At 37.2% G+C, this 17,622-nt stretch overlaps 4 protein-coding genes across 4 annotated transcripts; 1 reads left to right on the plus strand and 3 right to left on the minus strand.

Annotated features, from left to right (window-relative positions):
* The first annotated feature begins 636 nt into the window (after positions 1-636).
* Positions 637-3,577, plus strand: LOC117631349 (GTP-binding protein At2g22870). Its single transcript, XM_034364449.1, has 4 exons — positions 637-1,263; positions 1,354-1,423; positions 2,865-3,027; positions 3,111-3,577. The coding sequence occupies exons 1-4, from the start codon at positions 801-803 to the stop codon at positions 3,318-3,320; spliced, it is 906 nt and encodes a 301-aa protein (XP_034220340.1). The 5' UTR covers positions 637-800; the 3' UTR covers positions 3,321-3,577.
* A 434-nt stretch (positions 3,578-4,011) lies between these two features.
* On the minus strand, positions 4,012-5,073 carry LOC117631718. Its single transcript, XM_034365001.1, has one exon. It carries the CDS (start codon positions 4,834-4,836, stop codon positions 4,252-4,254), a length of 585 nt encoding a protein of 194 aa, XP_034220892.1. The 5' UTR covers positions 4,837-5,073; the 3' UTR covers positions 4,012-4,251.
* A 2,446-nt stretch (positions 5,074-7,519) lies between these two features.
* LOC117632686 lies at positions 7,520-8,286 on the minus strand. The gene has a single exon (XM_034366235.1). It carries the CDS (start codon positions 8,240-8,242, stop codon positions 7,658-7,660), a length of 585 nt encoding a protein of 194 aa, XP_034222126.1. The 5' UTR covers positions 8,243-8,286; the 3' UTR covers positions 7,520-7,657.
* A 5,904-nt stretch (positions 8,287-14,190) lies between these two features.
* Positions 14,191-16,860, minus strand: LOC117632701 (U-box domain-containing protein 30-like). Its single transcript, XM_034366253.1, has 2 exons — positions 16,770-16,860; positions 14,191-16,258 (listed from the first exon to the last, which is right to left on the minus strand). Exon 2 carries the CDS (start codon positions 16,125-16,127, stop codon positions 14,778-14,780), a length of 1,350 nt encoding a protein of 449 aa, XP_034222144.1. The 5' UTR covers positions 16,128-16,258; positions 16,770-16,860; the 3' UTR covers positions 14,191-14,777.
* Positions 16,861-17,622: the final 762 nt, after the last annotated feature.

Here is a 17,622-nt window from a genome sequence, read left to right on the forward strand (position 1 = left end):
TTTCTTTGCATTTTCCTTTTGGTTTGTAACTTTAAAGGATTTGGAATTGGAATGCTTGAGAAGTTTAACTTTAATTGGAATGCCTGGAATTGTAACTTTAATTTTCTTTAGGTTGTGAATGCTTGAAAAGTTGAGGAGATTGTGAATTTATATTTTATATATGCTTGAGAAGTTGAGGTTGTGTATTTATTTATTTAGGTTGTGAATTTATATTTTTGTGAATGCTTGAGCGGTAAACCGCAAAAAGCGGTCGGTTTGAGGTTTCAAAAATCACCATACTGCAAATAGTCTGTCGGTTTGAGATTTGGGCAAAAATTCGCAGTTATCGAACCGCAATCACCCCTAATATAAATAGTAATTTAATTAAATTAACTAATAAATTAATATGATATACTAAAAACTATTAAAATATTAAATTTAGCCCTTTGTTGTTGGAACGGTTAAAATTATTTATTAGATGGCTAAATATAGCTCTCCCCACTTGGAGATGGCCTTACCTTGCACCAGAGGTCTTAAGTTTGATTCATCACTCTCCTAATATTGCTTCCAAAAAAAATTAAAAAATAAAAAGTAAATACAATTCCACTGCTACCATACTCTGTATGTTTTACAACAACTTTTTTATTTTCGGTCACAAGATTTTTAAGTTTAAAACTGAAATATTAATGTATTGAATCTAAATTTGTTCCACAGATAAGTCGAGCCACCAAAAGCTCAAACTTAGCCTCCAATCCGTTGTCCAAAAATGGCTTCGGCCTTTTTTTTTATAGCCTCTCAAAACCTCTCTTGAACCCCAAAAAATGTTACTGAGAAACCGCCTCCTGAGCCCGCAAATCACTTCTTTCTTATCACTATCTTCCTCTCCACCTCTAAAAATTCAGCCTTTCACTCTCTCCTTCCGAACCCTCATCTCAAACCCGACCCATCGAAACCCAACCCCAAACCGCCATGTTTCAGCTTCAAAAGCCACGGCTAACACAGCAATCTTCGATAAGACCCTCCTGTTTATCCCGCCTGGGGTTGACCCGGCCGAGGTGACCGAGAACATGGTGCTATCCGGGTCGAATATCGTGCTCGGACCCTATGCGGGTGACGCCAAGATTAAGGAGGTGGAGTTCGTGAAGAGCAGTGCTAGAGCTAAGGATTGCCCCAAACATGACCGACCCGAATTTGCTATTCTGGGTCGCTCCAATGTGGGCAAGTCCTCACTTATTAATGCTTTGGTTCGCAAGAAGGATGTTGCACTTACATCTAAGAAACCAGGTTTCTTTTTGTTCTTAGAATTTTAAGTTTTTGCAGTTTTAATGTGTTTTAGTATCTGGGTTTTGCTGAGTTTTGTGTAATTTTGTGTAGGGAAGACTAAGCTTATCAATCATTTCTTGGTGAACAAAAGTTGGTACTTTGTGGATTTGCCTGGTTATGGGTAAGGCCCTCATCCTTCCTTCTTGTACTATTAGGTATAATGTAAGGTTTAAATTTGCAAAAGACAACCTTTTGCATTCTCTGCAACCTTTTCCCTATTTGGGATTCATGATCTCTGACTGGTATTTATATGGTAATAAAGTTGTATGGATCTCCATTTCTGAATGTTTGGAACTAGTTTTACATAGGAAAACTATAAATATGGCTGCAGAAAGTCTCGAACTTTGTTGGAAAGTAGGTGCTCTAAATCAGTTCGGTTTGAGCTTTTTCATGGAATGCAATAATTTTTCTTTTCTTTTCTTTTTCTTTTGAAAGAGGGGATGCAAGGGAATTTTATGTGTCAGTGAATTAATCATGTGTAAGTATTAGTTATGGGAAGACACATGAAGCACATAAAACTAATTTTTCACTCTTATACTGTTGTCTAGCATCTTATGTGACATGCATTTCAAGGCCTACCACTTCCTTTAGACTACAGCTCTCTGCAAGACCAACCAACTCTCTGTAGGATCACAAGTAGTTTTGATTGAGGCTTTGGTGATTTGAGTTTATAACAAACGTTTAATATTTATGTGTTATAACATTAATATTTTTAGTGGTTTCAATAGTTCTTAATCTAAGCGACTAAGTTTTCTGAACTTGGTTGTCAGCTGAATTTAGTAACAGTGGTGCAGACAGTTTGCTTTGAGATCAGATACATGTCTCTGCTACTAAACTTATTTTCGTGGTATTTTCCTTTAAATTACTAGTTCTAAGTTTCAGATTGTTTGACATGCACTAGTTGGCATCAAGGAATGAACTCCAGCTGATATGCATTGTGATTATTTTTCTACAGTATAGAGATTTTTCTCCATAAAAAAACCACCTATCTCTGCCTTTAGTAAATTGCTTACAAAAATATTTAATTAGAATTTGAATGCATCACCACACTCTTGGGGAAGTCAACTGCTTATGAATCAGTGTTCAATTCAACTAGAATTGAATGCATCACCGCTCTCTTGGGGAAGGACTAGCAGTTATGACCATGGTGCTGGAGCCTGTGCTCATCCTTATTTACTCTAACAAACATAGGCATAATTAATGTTAACAATGACCAAGAGACCTTATATAGTGCTGTAGATAAGATCATAGAATGATCTGTCAAGAGCGTAGTGAGATGGCCCTAGCACTATTCTGGTTGATATTCTTTTGAAGTTTCAGTATGGGCTGCAATGTTGGCAATCAGTTGTAAACATGAATATTATGTTGGTAACAAGATTGCTAAGCCTTGATCGTGGACTCATTTTATCTCTGTTTGGTAATTTTGTTTGAATTCATGTGTAAAAACATTTCAATCAAAACAATGAGGAAATCCTGTTGTTTCAATACTGGTTATTGTTAGCTTCTCTGCTCATTCATTTTTTTTTTACTTTTCTATGTCTATTGATTTTCTTTGTTTGTAGGTTTGCTAAAGCTCCAGAAGCAGCTCGAATGGATTGGTCTGCATTCACGAAAGGTTTCTTTTTGAACCGAGATACTCTTGTTGCCGTGTTACTTCTAGTTGATGCTAGTGTTCCACCTCAGAAGATCGACCTTGACTGCGCTAATTGGCTTGGACGTAACAATGTACAGTGCTCTCTGATATTAAATCCTTTTATGTTAACCCCTTAATAAGATGGTCATGAATTTTCTGCTCTTTCTGCTTTTAGATACCAATGACTTTTGTCTTCACCAAGTGTGACAAAATGAAGGCGAGCAAAGGTAAAAGGCCAGATGAGAACCTCAGGGATTTTCAGCAGTTTATCCAAGAAAACTACCGGGTACAACCCCCATGGATAATGACTAGCAGTGTAACTGGCTTTGGCAGGGATGAACTTTTGCTTCACATGTCACAGCTTAGAAACTACTGGGATCAATAGCTCTGCATAATATAAGACTGGCCGATTAATTCCTCAGCCTCAAAAGGGGACACAAAGAACTAGGGACTTCAACTCAGTTTTTTACTGTGTTTTTTTTTTCTTTTTTGCTGACAGTTTCAGTTACTGGTTACCATGAATTTTGCTGAAAAAATCCCCGACTAAAATTGATTCAGATTTGTAGCTTCGGCTGTGCTGCTATTCTTAGTGTATATATAGATGAATGATGTTTTGCAGATTATACAGAAGTGCTTATTTAATTTGATCAGAGCCATTTCGCTAATCGTTTTCAGTCCTTTTTGTCCCTAATAATTTTTTCAATAGCGACAAACTAGTGCCATATCTTTGAATTGTTCACTTTCGGCTGTACCAAAGAAAAAAAGGAAAATAACAGAAAATTTGTTTAGCTTTCCACAACAAAGTTATTATTGGTGGTGACATATGACGACTACCCCATGTCCTCCACTCGTTTGCAGCCGCCAATGGCAGCAAATTTTGAATCCTTCACTTAAATGTTAGTTGAGGTTGATCTGACGAAGTTTGGTACATGTTCACTCTCATTGACGGTAATCTCATGTGCTGTGGCCAAAATTTGCCGATGACATCTTTGTTCGTTTGCGTGCATATCATCAAGTGTCTCGTAAGTTTGAGCAACAAAAATCGAAAAAACAATAGTTCATCAACTTCTCCATAATTTGATTAAAAAAGATACTCACTTTAATTATTTCATTGATTTCATAATTAGTGTCAAATTCACAGTAAAAGGCAGAGCAGCTAGCTTAGCATTGCAGCCAAAATCACATCATCACATACAGCCTCTATTCTTACTATACTAGGATGCTATAACTTAAACCAGAAATATAAAGTTTGAAAAAAAAATGAAAAAAAAAAGAAGCCACAATTTAAAGAAATTGGGATTTTGAAATAGGTCCTCCTAAAGCACAGTGCTCTGTTCCAGGCTGGACAGAGTCCCTGGACTGAGCAGGGGAAAAGAAAACCAATGATGGGAAGATGGTGACTGCAAGTTCAGTCTCGGATAACTCTGGTCCACCATGCTATCATGCACCTTCTGATGATGAGGCGTAGAGCTCAGCTCCAATGTATCAGCCAAGTCCTTGTACATGGCTGAAAATGGTGAAATAATTTTTGATGCAGGGGCAGAAGCAGAAGAAAGAACATGGTTTAGAACAGAGGCGTTTCTATGAACATCAATCGGTGCCGGCGCAACGCTTTGGAGAGTTCGAGCCTCCAAAGACTCCGGGGGGCCGGTGAGGCTCTGAACAAGGTCTTTGAAGTTAATGGGGTCCACTTTGTAGATTCTTGGCGGAGTTGGCGGTAGTGGAGCCACTGCCGGCTTCCGCCATGGCTTCGACGAAGACCTCCGAACAGAGTGGAGTGAGGATTGCTGATATGGAAGTGAAGTTGAATTTGAGATTGAACCCTTTGTTGGTTGCATAGTTTGGGACAAATATGTGGTGGTGGAAGAGGCTGAAGAAGAAGAAGAGGAATGAGATTCCATGGGGATTGAAATTCTGAGTTTTGGAGAAAACTAAAGTCTGTTATGAAAATAATGGAAGCACTAGTTTGTGCGTATCTATATAGATTGAAAATGAGTAAAGAAAGGCAACAACCTAGAAGTGAAGCCGTTTGATAAGGGGAAGGGAAGATAAAGACGAGAATTTCAATGCTGGTTTTGTCTTCAGCCGTCGGCGGGTACGTGTGTGTTCTGAGACGATTGTACACGTGCAAAATTGCAATGTGGTCAAATCAATTATTTTTGACCATTTATATATATATATATATATATATATATATAAGCAGATTTATTTGTGTTCCATTATTGGACGTTTTCTCTCTCTCTCCTCTGTTGATTCTTTGTCTTTTGATCATTGTATGTATGATGGTGAGTGGTATTAATTTATTAATATAATATGATAGGGAGTTGGCCCTAGCCATATTCTGGTTGTTGGCCCTAGCCATATATTCCTGGTTGTCATTCTTTTCAACTTTCCGTGTGGCCTCCTTTAATGTATATGTAATGCATTTCAGGCAACGTTGATAATCAGTTGCAATAATACGCGTAATTGTTGGGGCCATGTTTAGCTAGAGAAAGCGTATCGATATTGTCCTCAACTTTATTATTTATGTTCGTTAGGATATTGTACACAAGATTGCCAAATACTGATGCGGGAGTCCTTTTCTCACAGTTTTGTTATGTTGTTTGAACTGATATGTAAAACATTCAAGCAAAATAAACATGAGTTATTGTTTAGTGAGGATATACATTTATAATATATTCTTGTGTTTTTATTTTTCACTTTTGTTTTATGCATCGTGACTTGCTTCTTTTCTAGATTTGTTAAAGCTGCAGAAATTGCTTCGAATGGATTGATCTTCATTCAGTAAAGGTTAAGGTTTTTTTTTTAAGAGTACTTCTAGTTGATGCTAGTGTTCCACCTCAGAAGATCGACTTAGACTGCGCTGATTGGCTGATATGAGATTCCTAAATCATATTAAGCTCTTCATAATAGATGCTCAAGGTCTTTCTGCTTTTAGATATGTCTATAGGTAAGATCACAGCTTAAAGTTCAATTCCACAGATATATTAATTCATGTAAGATCACAGCTTAAAGTTCAATTCCAAAGATATATTCATTCATGTAAGAACTTCACATTAAAGAACTTCCACTTATTTGCCATGGTAAAGCGCAAGAGCAAGTAAGGGCAATTACTGTTCATGTGAATAATATATGCCCTAGCAATTTTATTTTTTTTCTTTTCCACCCATTGCCATGGCAATTCAAAGACAATTACTATTCACATGGGATTAATTTTATTTATATATGTATGAGATTAATAAATACAAAATTGCTAATATTTATAAATAAATTAACATTTCTGAATTTTTTGATTTTTTTTTCAAATTTTTATATATATATTTTCAAATTTTTTCTTCAGCCGCAAGGCTAGCCCGAGCAGGAGGGGACCCAAGGGCCAGAATCCAACTCCACCACGCCAGGGTGGGTGGGTCCCACTAGCCCAGGCAAGTTCAGCCCGAGCTGCTGCTTGGGCAAAATGACACAATGCAGATGTCATAATGACATATCAACAACTAAAAATAATTTTTTTAAAATTGAAAAAAAAATCAAAAATTTCAGATTTTTTTTTAAATTAAATACCTAGCCATATTTTTTTACTTCCCACACCAAAAACTCTATACAAATTCATCTCCTCATATCTCATGTGAATAGTAATTGCTATTGCCCTAGCTCATAGAAGTGGAAACAAAATTGCAAGGGCTACCACTATTTACGTGAATAGTGCCCTTGCCTTGTCTTTGCCCATAGGGGTGAAAGTACTCTTAGTGGTGCCCACTTCCTGCCCGGTCTAGATATGTTTGGTGGCTTGAGTTTTTGCAGCCATGGGCCTTTTGCCTTGGCAAAACAAACCGCTAGAAGTGCTCTAAGAACTTCACATTACATACTACTTCTCGATGACTTACACACACCGAAGAAACCAAACGTGCTTAACTTGTGTCATGGACTCATATGCTTATTGTTGTGTTATGTTTCAATTTAGTTATGTCATAGATGCTAAAGAATTTGTGTTGTCCCTAGTTGATGTCCAACTGCTTGCAGAGGAGATTGAGGAGCAATTGAATCGATGCTTGCACAAAGGATGCAAAATCGGTTGGACTCGGAGCTTCGATTTGAGCTTATTTCCCATCGTTTTGAAGAGAACGGCATAATCAAGCTTTCTTTGACACAAACTGAATGGTAACAATTAAGTGATATGACACATGTTTGTTCCTATTGAAAAAGCTATTAGTACGCAACGTGACAATTAAAGGCAATCAAACGACAGTTTCAGTAAGCATGAATACTGAAATTCACGGTAGTTTTAGTAAGCATGAATACTGAAATCCACTTGTCTTATCGGAAGTCGCTTTGTCGTATCCACTTGATTCCCTTCTTGTGTCTCACGTTGTCGGCTGCCCCGCTCCCCCACCCACCACATGTAGGCCGTCATAAAAGTCCATCAGGTTCGCTAGGGTTGCATTATTTTGCGTGACTAGTTCCATCAAATTTTGGATTCAGAAAAACTGGCTAAGAATTTAAGAACTCTGAGCAAACAAGCCATTTGCTTGAATCCAATCTGATTTCATTGATTCATAATTTCACATTCAAATTAAAAATGGCTTCTGCGCATTTATATAAAACTCCCTACAACATAACAGGATGTTAAAACTTACAACTTAAAACAAAAAGGCCACAATTTATAGAAATTGGGCTCACATATTTATATAACTGGCTCCTGCCTAGCTAGGGTTTGACATAGTCCTAAAGCACTGTGCTCTGTTCCAGACTGGACATAGTTCCTGGGCTGAGCAGAGGAAAAGAAAACCAATGATGGGAAGAAGGTGACTGCAAGTTCAGACTCAGATAACTAGGGTCCACATTGCTATCATGCGCCTTCTGATGATGAGGTGTAGAACTCATTTCCAGTGTTTCAGCCAAGTCCTTGTACATGGCTGAAAATGGTGAAATAATTTTCGATGCCGGAGAAGAAGAAGAAGAAGAAAGAACATTGTTCAGAACAGAGGCATTTCTCTGAACATCAATCGGCGCCGGTGCAACGCTCTGCAGAGATCGAGCCTCCAAAAACCCCGGCCCGCTGGTGAGGCTTTGAACAAGGTCTTTGAAGTTAATGGGGTCCACTTTGTAGATTCTTGGCGGGGTCGGCGGCAGCGGAGCCACCGCTGGCTTCCGCCATGGCTTCGAAGAAGGCCTCCGAACAGAGTGAAGTGAAGATTGGTGATAAGGAAGTGAATTTGAAGTTGAGATTAAACCCTTTGTTGGTTGCATGGTTTGGGACAAGTAAGTGGTGGTGGAAGAGGCTGAAGAAGAAGAGAAATGAGATTCCATGGGGATTGAAATTCTGGGTTTTTGAGAAAAATGAAGTCTGAGATCACTGGGGATTTGATTTTTGTAAATAACGAAGCACTAATTTATGTATATATATAGATTGAAAAATGAGTAAAGAAAGGCAACAACACAGAAGAGAAGCCGTTGGGGAAGGTAAGGGAAAATAAAGAACAAAATTTCAATGTTGGTTTTTGTCCTCAGCCGTCGGCGGGTGCTTGTGTCTGTGCTGACAATTGTATTTGTGTAAAATTGCAATGTGGTCAAATCAATATGTTTGACCAATTATATATAATATAAGCAGATTTAATTGTGTATTATTGGTTTTTTCTTTTCTTCTCTGTTATTCTTTGTGTGAGTCAGTAACGGTTCCAGAAATCGAAAGTTGATTGGGCAAAATTTACATACTAAACTCAACAGCGAGTGAATTTCGTTAATAAGCATATAAAGATACACATAATAAGAGGAACGTAATGAGCCTTAGCCTCAAAAACATCTCTACCAATAAATAAAAGTTTAACAAATACAAAAAACTAGACAACATAATCATGGATCACACTTAAGATAATTAATATTAAAATCTTGATCATCATCGACTCTTTGATTCTCAACTCTTTTAACTTGAGGCTCAACAATGGAATATTCAGAAAGATTTTGCTATGAAGTGAAATCAAACATCTCAACAAAAATAAACAAATTCTCATAATACCATCAATGCATTTAATCAAACATCTCAACAAAATTTCTAAAATCAAAGCCCTAATTATTTTCAACAAAATCCCCAAATTTTAATTCATTCCTAATTAAACTCTAGAATACTCAATTTTAAATTAAAGATGCATAAGATAATTAAAAAGGAGAGAATGAGTTGAATAATTGTTGCTAAAAAGAGAAGTTATTGCTAGCAAGAGGAGAAGTTGATGTGTATATGTCAAGAGAAGTAGAGGAGAAGTTGATGTCTATATGTCAAGAGAAGTAGAGGAGAAGTTGTTGTAGACAAAACAAAAGGAAAAAAAATTTCCCATTCAATATTTTTTTTGGAAAAATTTGGTGGTGTGATTTGATCATTTTGTGTGTGATGGAGAATGTAACGGTAGGATTAATTCATTGATTAATAAAGAGTTAGTGAACCATTTAAATGAATAATTTAATTAAGAAACTAAAATGCAATTCGGATATAAGTTTGAGAACTATTAGAATAAATAACCCTTTTAATAAAATATGGTGTTGGAGCTCTAGGGATGGCGAAGCAAGTTGCTTAAGGTGGACCAAGCCGCCATTATACTATGAATCACCGGCCCTTTCAATTGTTACACGTGCGGTTCTTCTTGTTCTCTCTTTGACCAACACTCAAAATATTGACCAATTATTAATTTATGTATCTTTGATTATGATAGTATTAAAAAAAAAAAAAAACACCCTTTTTTGATCTGGTCTTACTGCAATCATTCATAAAGGTTGGTTCCAACGAGTATTGTATTTAAGCCTATGCTTGCATTACAAGCAAGCATATTGTTGTCGCCTTTTATTTTGTTAGATTATGATATTGGATTTCTTCTCCATCTTCTAGTAGTGATCAAGTATTTTCAGCAATGTCTAGGGCTCTGAGGGTCTTGCAGGCCTGCCTCACCCCAAAATGGAACGGCTTCGTTTTGAAATCGAAGAATTGGTAGATATGATTGGTTCAATATATCCAAATCTAAGTTTTCATTTGTTGAAGCAATGAAAGAGTTAAGAGTGCATGTTTGAACTGATTATTACTAAGATTGCAGAAGTTTAGATGTTCTGCCTTCCCTTTTGGGTGACTTGATGAGCAGTCTACAAAAATACATCGAACTGAATGCATGTCCATGTAATGATGCTTGTAACTTTTCCTCTCTCTTTTTTTAATGGATACGAAATTTCTTATGAATATGACTGTTTGACTTTTTTTACCAAATGGAATTTTTAAAATAGATGGCAAGATCAATCCAAATCACCCTTCATTTATAAATCATTTGAATATAATTAAAAAACCAAGATCAATCCAAATCACACTTAAACTATTCGGTATTCGGTGTTCGGTGTTATAGTAATACTCTACTCTAAGTTTGATCAACCACTTTTCTCTCTACATGCATGCATCTTTCTTCTCTATTGTAGTCTGTTATTTTGCAAATTGCATGTCAAATATGTGACGAAAGCAGAGATATTAGTTGGGAAACTTTTGCTTAATCTTCACCAAGGATGCTAGCCTAGACCATACAACCACAATTGACGCAATTTTTAACATTTAGATGGCGTGGGGAATATGTGTGGCGGTTTGGTATAATATGTGAAAATAACAAATTACAATATATACCATGATAAAAATGAACATTCAACATTCAAAATCAATTAATAATGAATAGAAACGCTCAATAGTCAGATATCATGATAAAATTAGAGTATCTAATTGGTAATAAGTGTAAAAATCCACCTTATATTGCTTGAATAAGTATCCTATATTGTCAAAACAGTATGATTATCCCATGATATGAATTAAAGGCAAAAATCTACCCAAAACATGGATGAGACTTTCTACATGTGAATTGATGATGGTGATCTCACTCAAGCACTACATTTTTGTCTCTGCCAATAATGCACATAACAAGTATCTAGACATTGCACTTCTTTGACATAATTGTCAATCATTTAACCAACTTCTGGATGCAAATGATGCGACAAGTATAGCAACAGAGGATGATGGCTATCCATATTTCTGCTGAATATCAACCAACCAGGCACTTCTTCGTCTTCAATTTCTGAGTCCAATTTCCAAGAATGACAAACGAGTGACGACCCATTTCCTCGAGCAACATGTGCCCTAGAAGAAGAACCTTTCAACTCATTATTTTATTATGCATGGAATTTAATATGCCCCATCCAGCCAGTCACAGCAACCACCCAAATCTTCTAAGGATCATATAAAAATATGTTATTTTCAGTAAGCACTGACGCTAAGGCATCGTCATAATTTCTTACTGTTAATTTTGTTCGTGTTTTTATTTTATTGTATTTTATTTTTCTATGGTCTTACTCGTGGCTCTATTAAGTACTCCAATGGTAAGGGAGCATTTATTTTAAACCCTTAATTGATAACGAAGTGAAGGTGACTAAGTCAATTTTGTGCAACATTTTTTTATGTTTAATAAAACAATAGCTAGGCCGATGGAATATAGGTATAGTTTAATTGGTTGAGCTTTTTCATCTCCATCCATGTGGACAGAAATTTGAAAACTACTAGATTTCTACGAGTCAATCTGGGCACATGGGATTCACATATAAGCTTTGCTTCAGGGTTCAGACTCCCGCGAAACAATCAAGACCTTCTTGGCTCTTCAACTTATGTTTTTATTTATTTATTATGGAAGCCAAAGAATTAATTTACTTTCTTGACCCAAGCTCATGTGTTTCATTTTTATTTTCTGTTATAAAAAAAATTTATGAACAAACCAAGAAACCAACCGAAGGCCATATCCCAACACCAATCTAGAATACTATAGTAAAAGAAAAACCATTCTTTCAAGTTCTAATATTTGAAATCTTTTGCCCAAAATTTGGTGCAGAGAGTTAAATTCTCTGTATACTTGCAAATACAGTTGTAATCCAATTACTATTGATTTACTTTGAACACTAATAAATTATCAACATCAACGAATGTAACCTAACAAGGGGAAATGGGGTTTTTTATTTTTTTGAAGTGGAAGCTTTTTGTCTATTGGATGCACTAAGTCTAAAAGCCAGCCTAAACGAGAAAAGCGAAAGAAAGCAGCCCCACACTTTAATTATAAAGACTAGAAAACAACTTGAGTGCAAACATGTACTTAGTTAAATTGGTTAAAGTGGATGCGCTGGTCATTTTACATCTAAATTTGAATATTTCTTCTTATAGTTTAGATTAGATTAAAGTAAAATATCGCTTATATAAAAACATAACAAAAAACAACGTGGGAAGTAAAATGTAAACAGCCACCTATGCTAATTTTTCAAGTCTTCTCCAACCGACCATGACGCGAAGCAATGGGCGTTATAAATATTTATCATGTTATGTTAAGAGCTTGTGATCACTGATTACGTCAAGTGTATGGCAGTTGTGTAATTATTACATAAATTATTAGGCTAACATGTTAAGGTTTTTTATTATTATTAGGAGACGGGGTTTGAACGGAAATTTTTTTTCAACATTAGGAAGAGAAGTACCACTAAACTAAGTGTTAATTGACAACATGGCATAACATGTTAAGTTGATGTTGGAAAAGAAATGGTGATCCATTTGACATATTGTTAATGGAATCGAGAGCAGTGCCAGCACTAATTTGTATGCCGGTAAATCACTGTGAGTTATTAAAGCAATTGAGTCTTATTATGCATCGACGGTTCACAATCACATACACTACTGATAATAGCTTAATTGTACTCTCTAATACAGTAGAATGTATCTTTGTTGTTCATGAAAGTGGGGATGGCTGGTCCCCATTGCATTAAAATGGGCCTACAGAGATTCAGAGAAGCATTGTGCTGCAATCTGAACGCAGAGTTTGTAGTACCATCTTATTGAGGCAAGCCGTAATTAAATACCAAATTAATGTCACTATATTCAACCCCGTGACTGATGAAACCACTTTTCAAGTGTGCCGTGAGGAAATGAATCAAAACAAAAGAAAGGGTATTCATCTTTACCTGTTTTAGAGATTAATGCGTAGTAACTAGTGAGTAGCTCAAATTTCATGCAAAATCATATAAGCATACGAGGAAATGCTCTCTTGCTTGCTAAACTAGTGATTATTGTATCAATGTGTGATTTAAATTTACAATTCTTCGATATAAGAATTTATGTCTCATTATTAGTCAGGCAAAAGAACGTTACCCTAAACACATGAACCAAAAAAAAAGGGCCTATTAGATTCAATGGTTGTATACTCAAGTGTTGATACTCTAAAAAGGCAGGCCTTCAAACCCCAAACCCAGCTCAAATAAGAATTGGCTGCTCCATGAATATGGGCCTATTAATTGTTGTTCGAAGATGCTCTATGCAGGTAATTGATTCCTTTATACGAAGGGGGGGCTTTTTGGTCAAACAAGACAATGGAGGTGGAAATCTCTTGTTGCTTTCACTTGTCCCCTCCCCTCCTGTGGAGAATTGACACAAATGATTAACCAAAGAAAGAAAAGTAAATAGTGAAAGACTGAAAAGCAGTATACCCAAAGATGAGGCTTCAAAGATCTCTCAGGCAATGCAAGACGAAGGGCCCACTCCCATAATTTTGCACCACAAAACCCAAAAGAAAACATAAATAAAAGAATCTATTATTGAAGGCTCCAATTTCACTATTTTAATAGTACAATTTATATTTTTTGTATTTTCAAGTGTAGATAAATAAATAAGTTTTAATTCAATGTAGAATCATTAAATTGCACTGCAGCAGTGGTAGGGCTTGGCTCTCAAAATTTGGAGGTATTACTGAAAACCAAAACGAGGCACATCACATGGCCGCAGCTTCAACTTTCAACGAAACACACAAAGTGCAGTGAAAGCTCTGAGCTTTCATTTCTTTCATTTCAATATTTCATATCAGTCAGCAGCTCAGCAGTGAATGAATGAATGAATGAGTGAGTGCAAGCAAGCTATCATCGATTGGTCCCGTTCTCAAAGCAAGTACGCACAATGCACCTAAGCCCTCTAGTGTTGCCCTAAATAGTAACCTTCAGCACATGACGTAATCAAGTCTAGGACCTGCACCTGCAACCTGCAACTCTCTCTCTCTCTCTCTCCCCTACCCAATAGCCAATATCCACCAACTTCCCCACATTCATTGAGAGTTTGGGATTGGATCAGCAAGCCTGAAACAAACCATAAAGAGGGAAAATCCAAACTTTGAAGAAGAAGATTAAACAAGAATGAGAGAATCTTATATACAAGAACCACAGAATGTGAAATTACATTGTAAACAAAGCAAATAACTGAGGAAAGATATTGTTGACTTCAATTCAATGTACACGTTAAAATGGAGAACAGAACCCGAAGGCTCTACAATTTCTACAGTTAGTGGGTCAAAAACAAAACTCCCACATAAGAAAAGAAAAAAAACAATTGGAAAACTGGGAGCTACTACCAAGACCTTAAGGGGAACAAAGGGAACTAAAGAGTGGGAGCCAAGCAATTTCTTGACAATTACAATTGTAATTGCAAGCTCCATATTTTTTGGAGCAAATTCTCCTCCTAACAAGTATCTTTATCCAACAACTAACTACACTTTCTTCTTTCTTCTGGGGTTTATTCGACAACCATTGACGCCAGTTGAGCAAATTGCATGATTGCATTAGAACCAGCATGGTGTCTGATGTCCACATTGTGAGGACTTCTTCATGAATGTTGAATCAATTGTTGGAACAAACATACTTTTCAAGTATATACAGGTGAGCTGATTCGTACCACACGCCCAGGATTTGGCATTCTGTTCAGGGCCACATATCAGAATCAAAGGGGTCATATACATATCCACGTAAAATTTCCCTGTCATTGGATTGTCCTTGTGAGTTTGCACTTGGAAATGAATATTGTATCTGTATAGTTTAGACTACAAAGCTTCAAGAGCTCTGCAGACTGCTGCTTCAGGACAGGACCGCAAGCACTCTGTATCACAAGGAGGAGCTTTGCCGCTAGACCAGCATCCAGAGCAATTGATGAGCATTCTTCAGGGGCATGTTTACATACAGACCATAAAATTGACAGTGCATATTGAGTACAACTTTCTGAAATTCTCATAAGAAGCCTCACCATATTCGGAATAGTGTTCAAACAATCCTTCAAAGCTGATATTCCCTCCGGTACAGAGGACAGTGCATCCAAGATGAAAAGAGCTAGTTCTAAGCATTCATGGTCGAGAGAAGGCAAACAATCAACTAACTGAGGCACAGCCCCAATGCTCACCATAAAACCCCTTACTTCCTTATGCAAGCATATTGTTCTGAGGAGGCTAAGTCCAGGCAAGGTTCCAACTGTATGCCTCTTATCTTTCACCAGCCTCATTAGTCCTACCAAGAGGCTATGGCTCGAAATTATTTCTGATCGAAAATCCTTCTCCTCCATCAGCATTTTGATCAACCGGGTACAATTGATTTTTGTCTCAATGGACCCCTCATTCAGAATGTCCACCATTAACGAAATTTTTGCTGGTTGCATCAAACTCGTTCTCGATTCTGAATCAAGGGTCAAATTGACAAGAATGGCAATGACTTCGGAACCAACAACATGTGAAGTAAATGGACCTAGCAGGGATGAAACTACAGTAGCCCCACCTTTATCAATCAGTGTCTTCCTGGCAGTGGCGTGAGCTGCCACAACTTGATGAAGCTCCTTGAGGGCTTGCACCCTAGCTTGACCCTTCACCTTCTTTAGTGTCTCGACAAGCTCAGAAGCCCTTCCTTGAACATCTTCAGACCTCTTCTTCATGAGCAGATACTTCTGAGAAAACCAAGTGTAGATTAGATGGTAAAGGGTCCTATTCGGGGTTATCGAATCGTCCCAGAGCTCCTGCATTGTGGTGGGGCAGGTGAGGTGCCCCAAATTGAACCATTTGAGAATGTTGGAGCTCTCATAGGTTTGGCCAGTGCAAAGGGTCACTGGGTCTTGCATTGGCTCCAGGGAGATTGGGCAGATGAACACTGAAGGGACCTCAGACAAGTCAAGCTCTTCAATCATCTTCCTCAGATCCAATTTCTCACCAACACCAATAGTAACAACCCCACCACCAACACCACCCAAAACCCCATCCTTCACAGCTGTGTCCAGATCTATGACATGCCCATCTCCACCACCATCAAACCCAACAACCCCATCCCTCTTTGAGGGCTGAAACATAGGCATCTTGAAACCCCTTTTGAGAGAAAAGAAACCCAAACCCTCAAAAATATTAAAAACCCAAAAAAACCAGAGAGAGAACCAAAAAAACCCTCAAAACGACTGCAATGGCAAGCTCCCTTCAGAGCACATTACATCTGGATAGCACATGAAATGTGTGAAAAGGGATAAGGACAGAGAATAAAAATCCCACCTGTGTTTCTCTCATTGACAATATACAAGTAACAATACTCTATTTATTGCACACACACACACACACACACACAGAGCTTCTGTTGCTTTTTCCTAGTTTGCTTTTTATCTGATCTCTTTCTACGGTCAAAAGCATCATTACAATCATAATACACACATCATAAAACACACAATCAAGCTCGTTTCACTTCATGCTCAAGCTTCAAAAGGGTTCAATCAACAGCCCATTTCACCAGAACAGAAAAAGATGTGCAATAAAGCAAAGCAAAGGGTGAAAAACAAAAAGACTTAGACCGCTCAAAGATAAGCAAACAGTGGAGACTACAAGTAAATCTAAAGAGGGTTGTGCAGAAATTGAGAGAAGAAAATAAAATAAGCAATACCCAGATCTCATAAGACGGAGAAAATGAGGAATTCGAAGAGCTTTAAGAGAAAAAACTATGTGAGGGACCGTACCGCCAAAGGCAAAGGTGGACAGAGAGACCGAGAGAGAGAGGAGCAGAGAAAAGCCATAGCTCTTCTTTTGGGGAAGTTTTACTGAAAGCTCTTCCAGTCTTTACCGAAAATAATAAATCTATTTATTTATATTTTTTTTGTTATGGTGAAAAAATGAAAAATGGGGACTTTGAAATATCGGATGACCGGGAAGCACGGGCTGCAGCCGGTGAATAAGCCCCTCGGCCCGCGCACCACACGTGCAGTCATTTCACTTGTCTCCTTAATCTCCCGCTTCTCTGCTAATTACCTGCTTTATCCATCTTTATTGTCCATTTACAAATCTTTTCAGCATTGACAATTATACCCTTGTTTGGTTTTTTTTATTGATAACAATTTTGGAATTAATTGAACTTGGAGCATTTTCCCATTATATTTATTCATTTATTGGATCACAATTAGACGGACAAACTTATTTATTTTTATTTTTTGGACAGAAATTCTTTTACATTTAATATTATGTAAAAGACTCTTTCGGATTTTCATGAGTCAAATGATATTTTGAGAAAGAGGACAAAGTGGTATTTTGAGAGAGGAAAGGAAAGTGGGTCAAAAAGACCGCCCAATTTGGGTAAAGTGTACCCACGAGTCATCTGAGTCATGACCCAACCCCCACGAAGGGGAGAGACTAGTCTTTTTGCCCACGTACCACTATTTACTACTTTACTATTTTACTACTTACTAGGAATGAGGAAATTAGGAACGGCCCACTATGAGCTTCCTACGTACAATGCCACATCTCGATTTAGCAAATCGAATATTTCAGACACTTTTTCTCTCCAAAAAAATTATAATAATTACCAAGTAAAAACCC

Source organism: Prunus dulcis, chromosome 6 (genome assembly GCF_902201215.1).
Source record: "Prunus dulcis chromosome 6, ALMONDv2, whole genome shotgun sequence".
Taxonomy (NCBI): domain Eukaryota; kingdom Viridiplantae; phylum Streptophyta; class Magnoliopsida; order Rosales; family Rosaceae; genus Prunus; species Prunus dulcis.

What these genes read in the sequence shown, in the direction of transcription:
- LOC117631349 (XM_034364449.1), top strand. Translation starts at nt 801, where the DNA reads ATGTTACTGAGAAACCGCCTCCTGAGCCCGCAAATCACTTCTTTCTTA. An exon ending in ACTTACATCTAAGAAACCAG is followed by an intron (nt 1,264 to 1,353) that starts GTTTCTTTTTGT and finishes AATTTTGTGTAG; the next exon opens with GGAAGACTAAGCTTATCAAT. An exon ending in GTGGATTTGCCTGGTTATGG is followed by an intron (nt 1,424 to 2,864) that starts GTAAGGCCCTCA and finishes CTTTGTTTGTAG; the next exon opens with GTTTGCTAAAGCTCCAGAAG.
- LOC117631718 (XM_034365001.1), bottom strand. Translation starts at nt 4,836, where the DNA reads ATGGAATCTCATTCCTCTTCTTCTTCTTCAGCCTCTTCCACCACCACA.
- LOC117632686 (XM_034366235.1), bottom strand. Translation starts at nt 8,242, where the DNA reads ATGGAATCTCATTTCTCTTCTTCTTCAGCCTCTTCCACCACCACTTAC.
- LOC117632701 (XM_034366253.1), bottom strand. Translation starts at nt 16,127, where the DNA reads ATGCCTATGTTTCAGCCCTCAAAGAGGGATGGGGTTGTTGGGTTTGAT.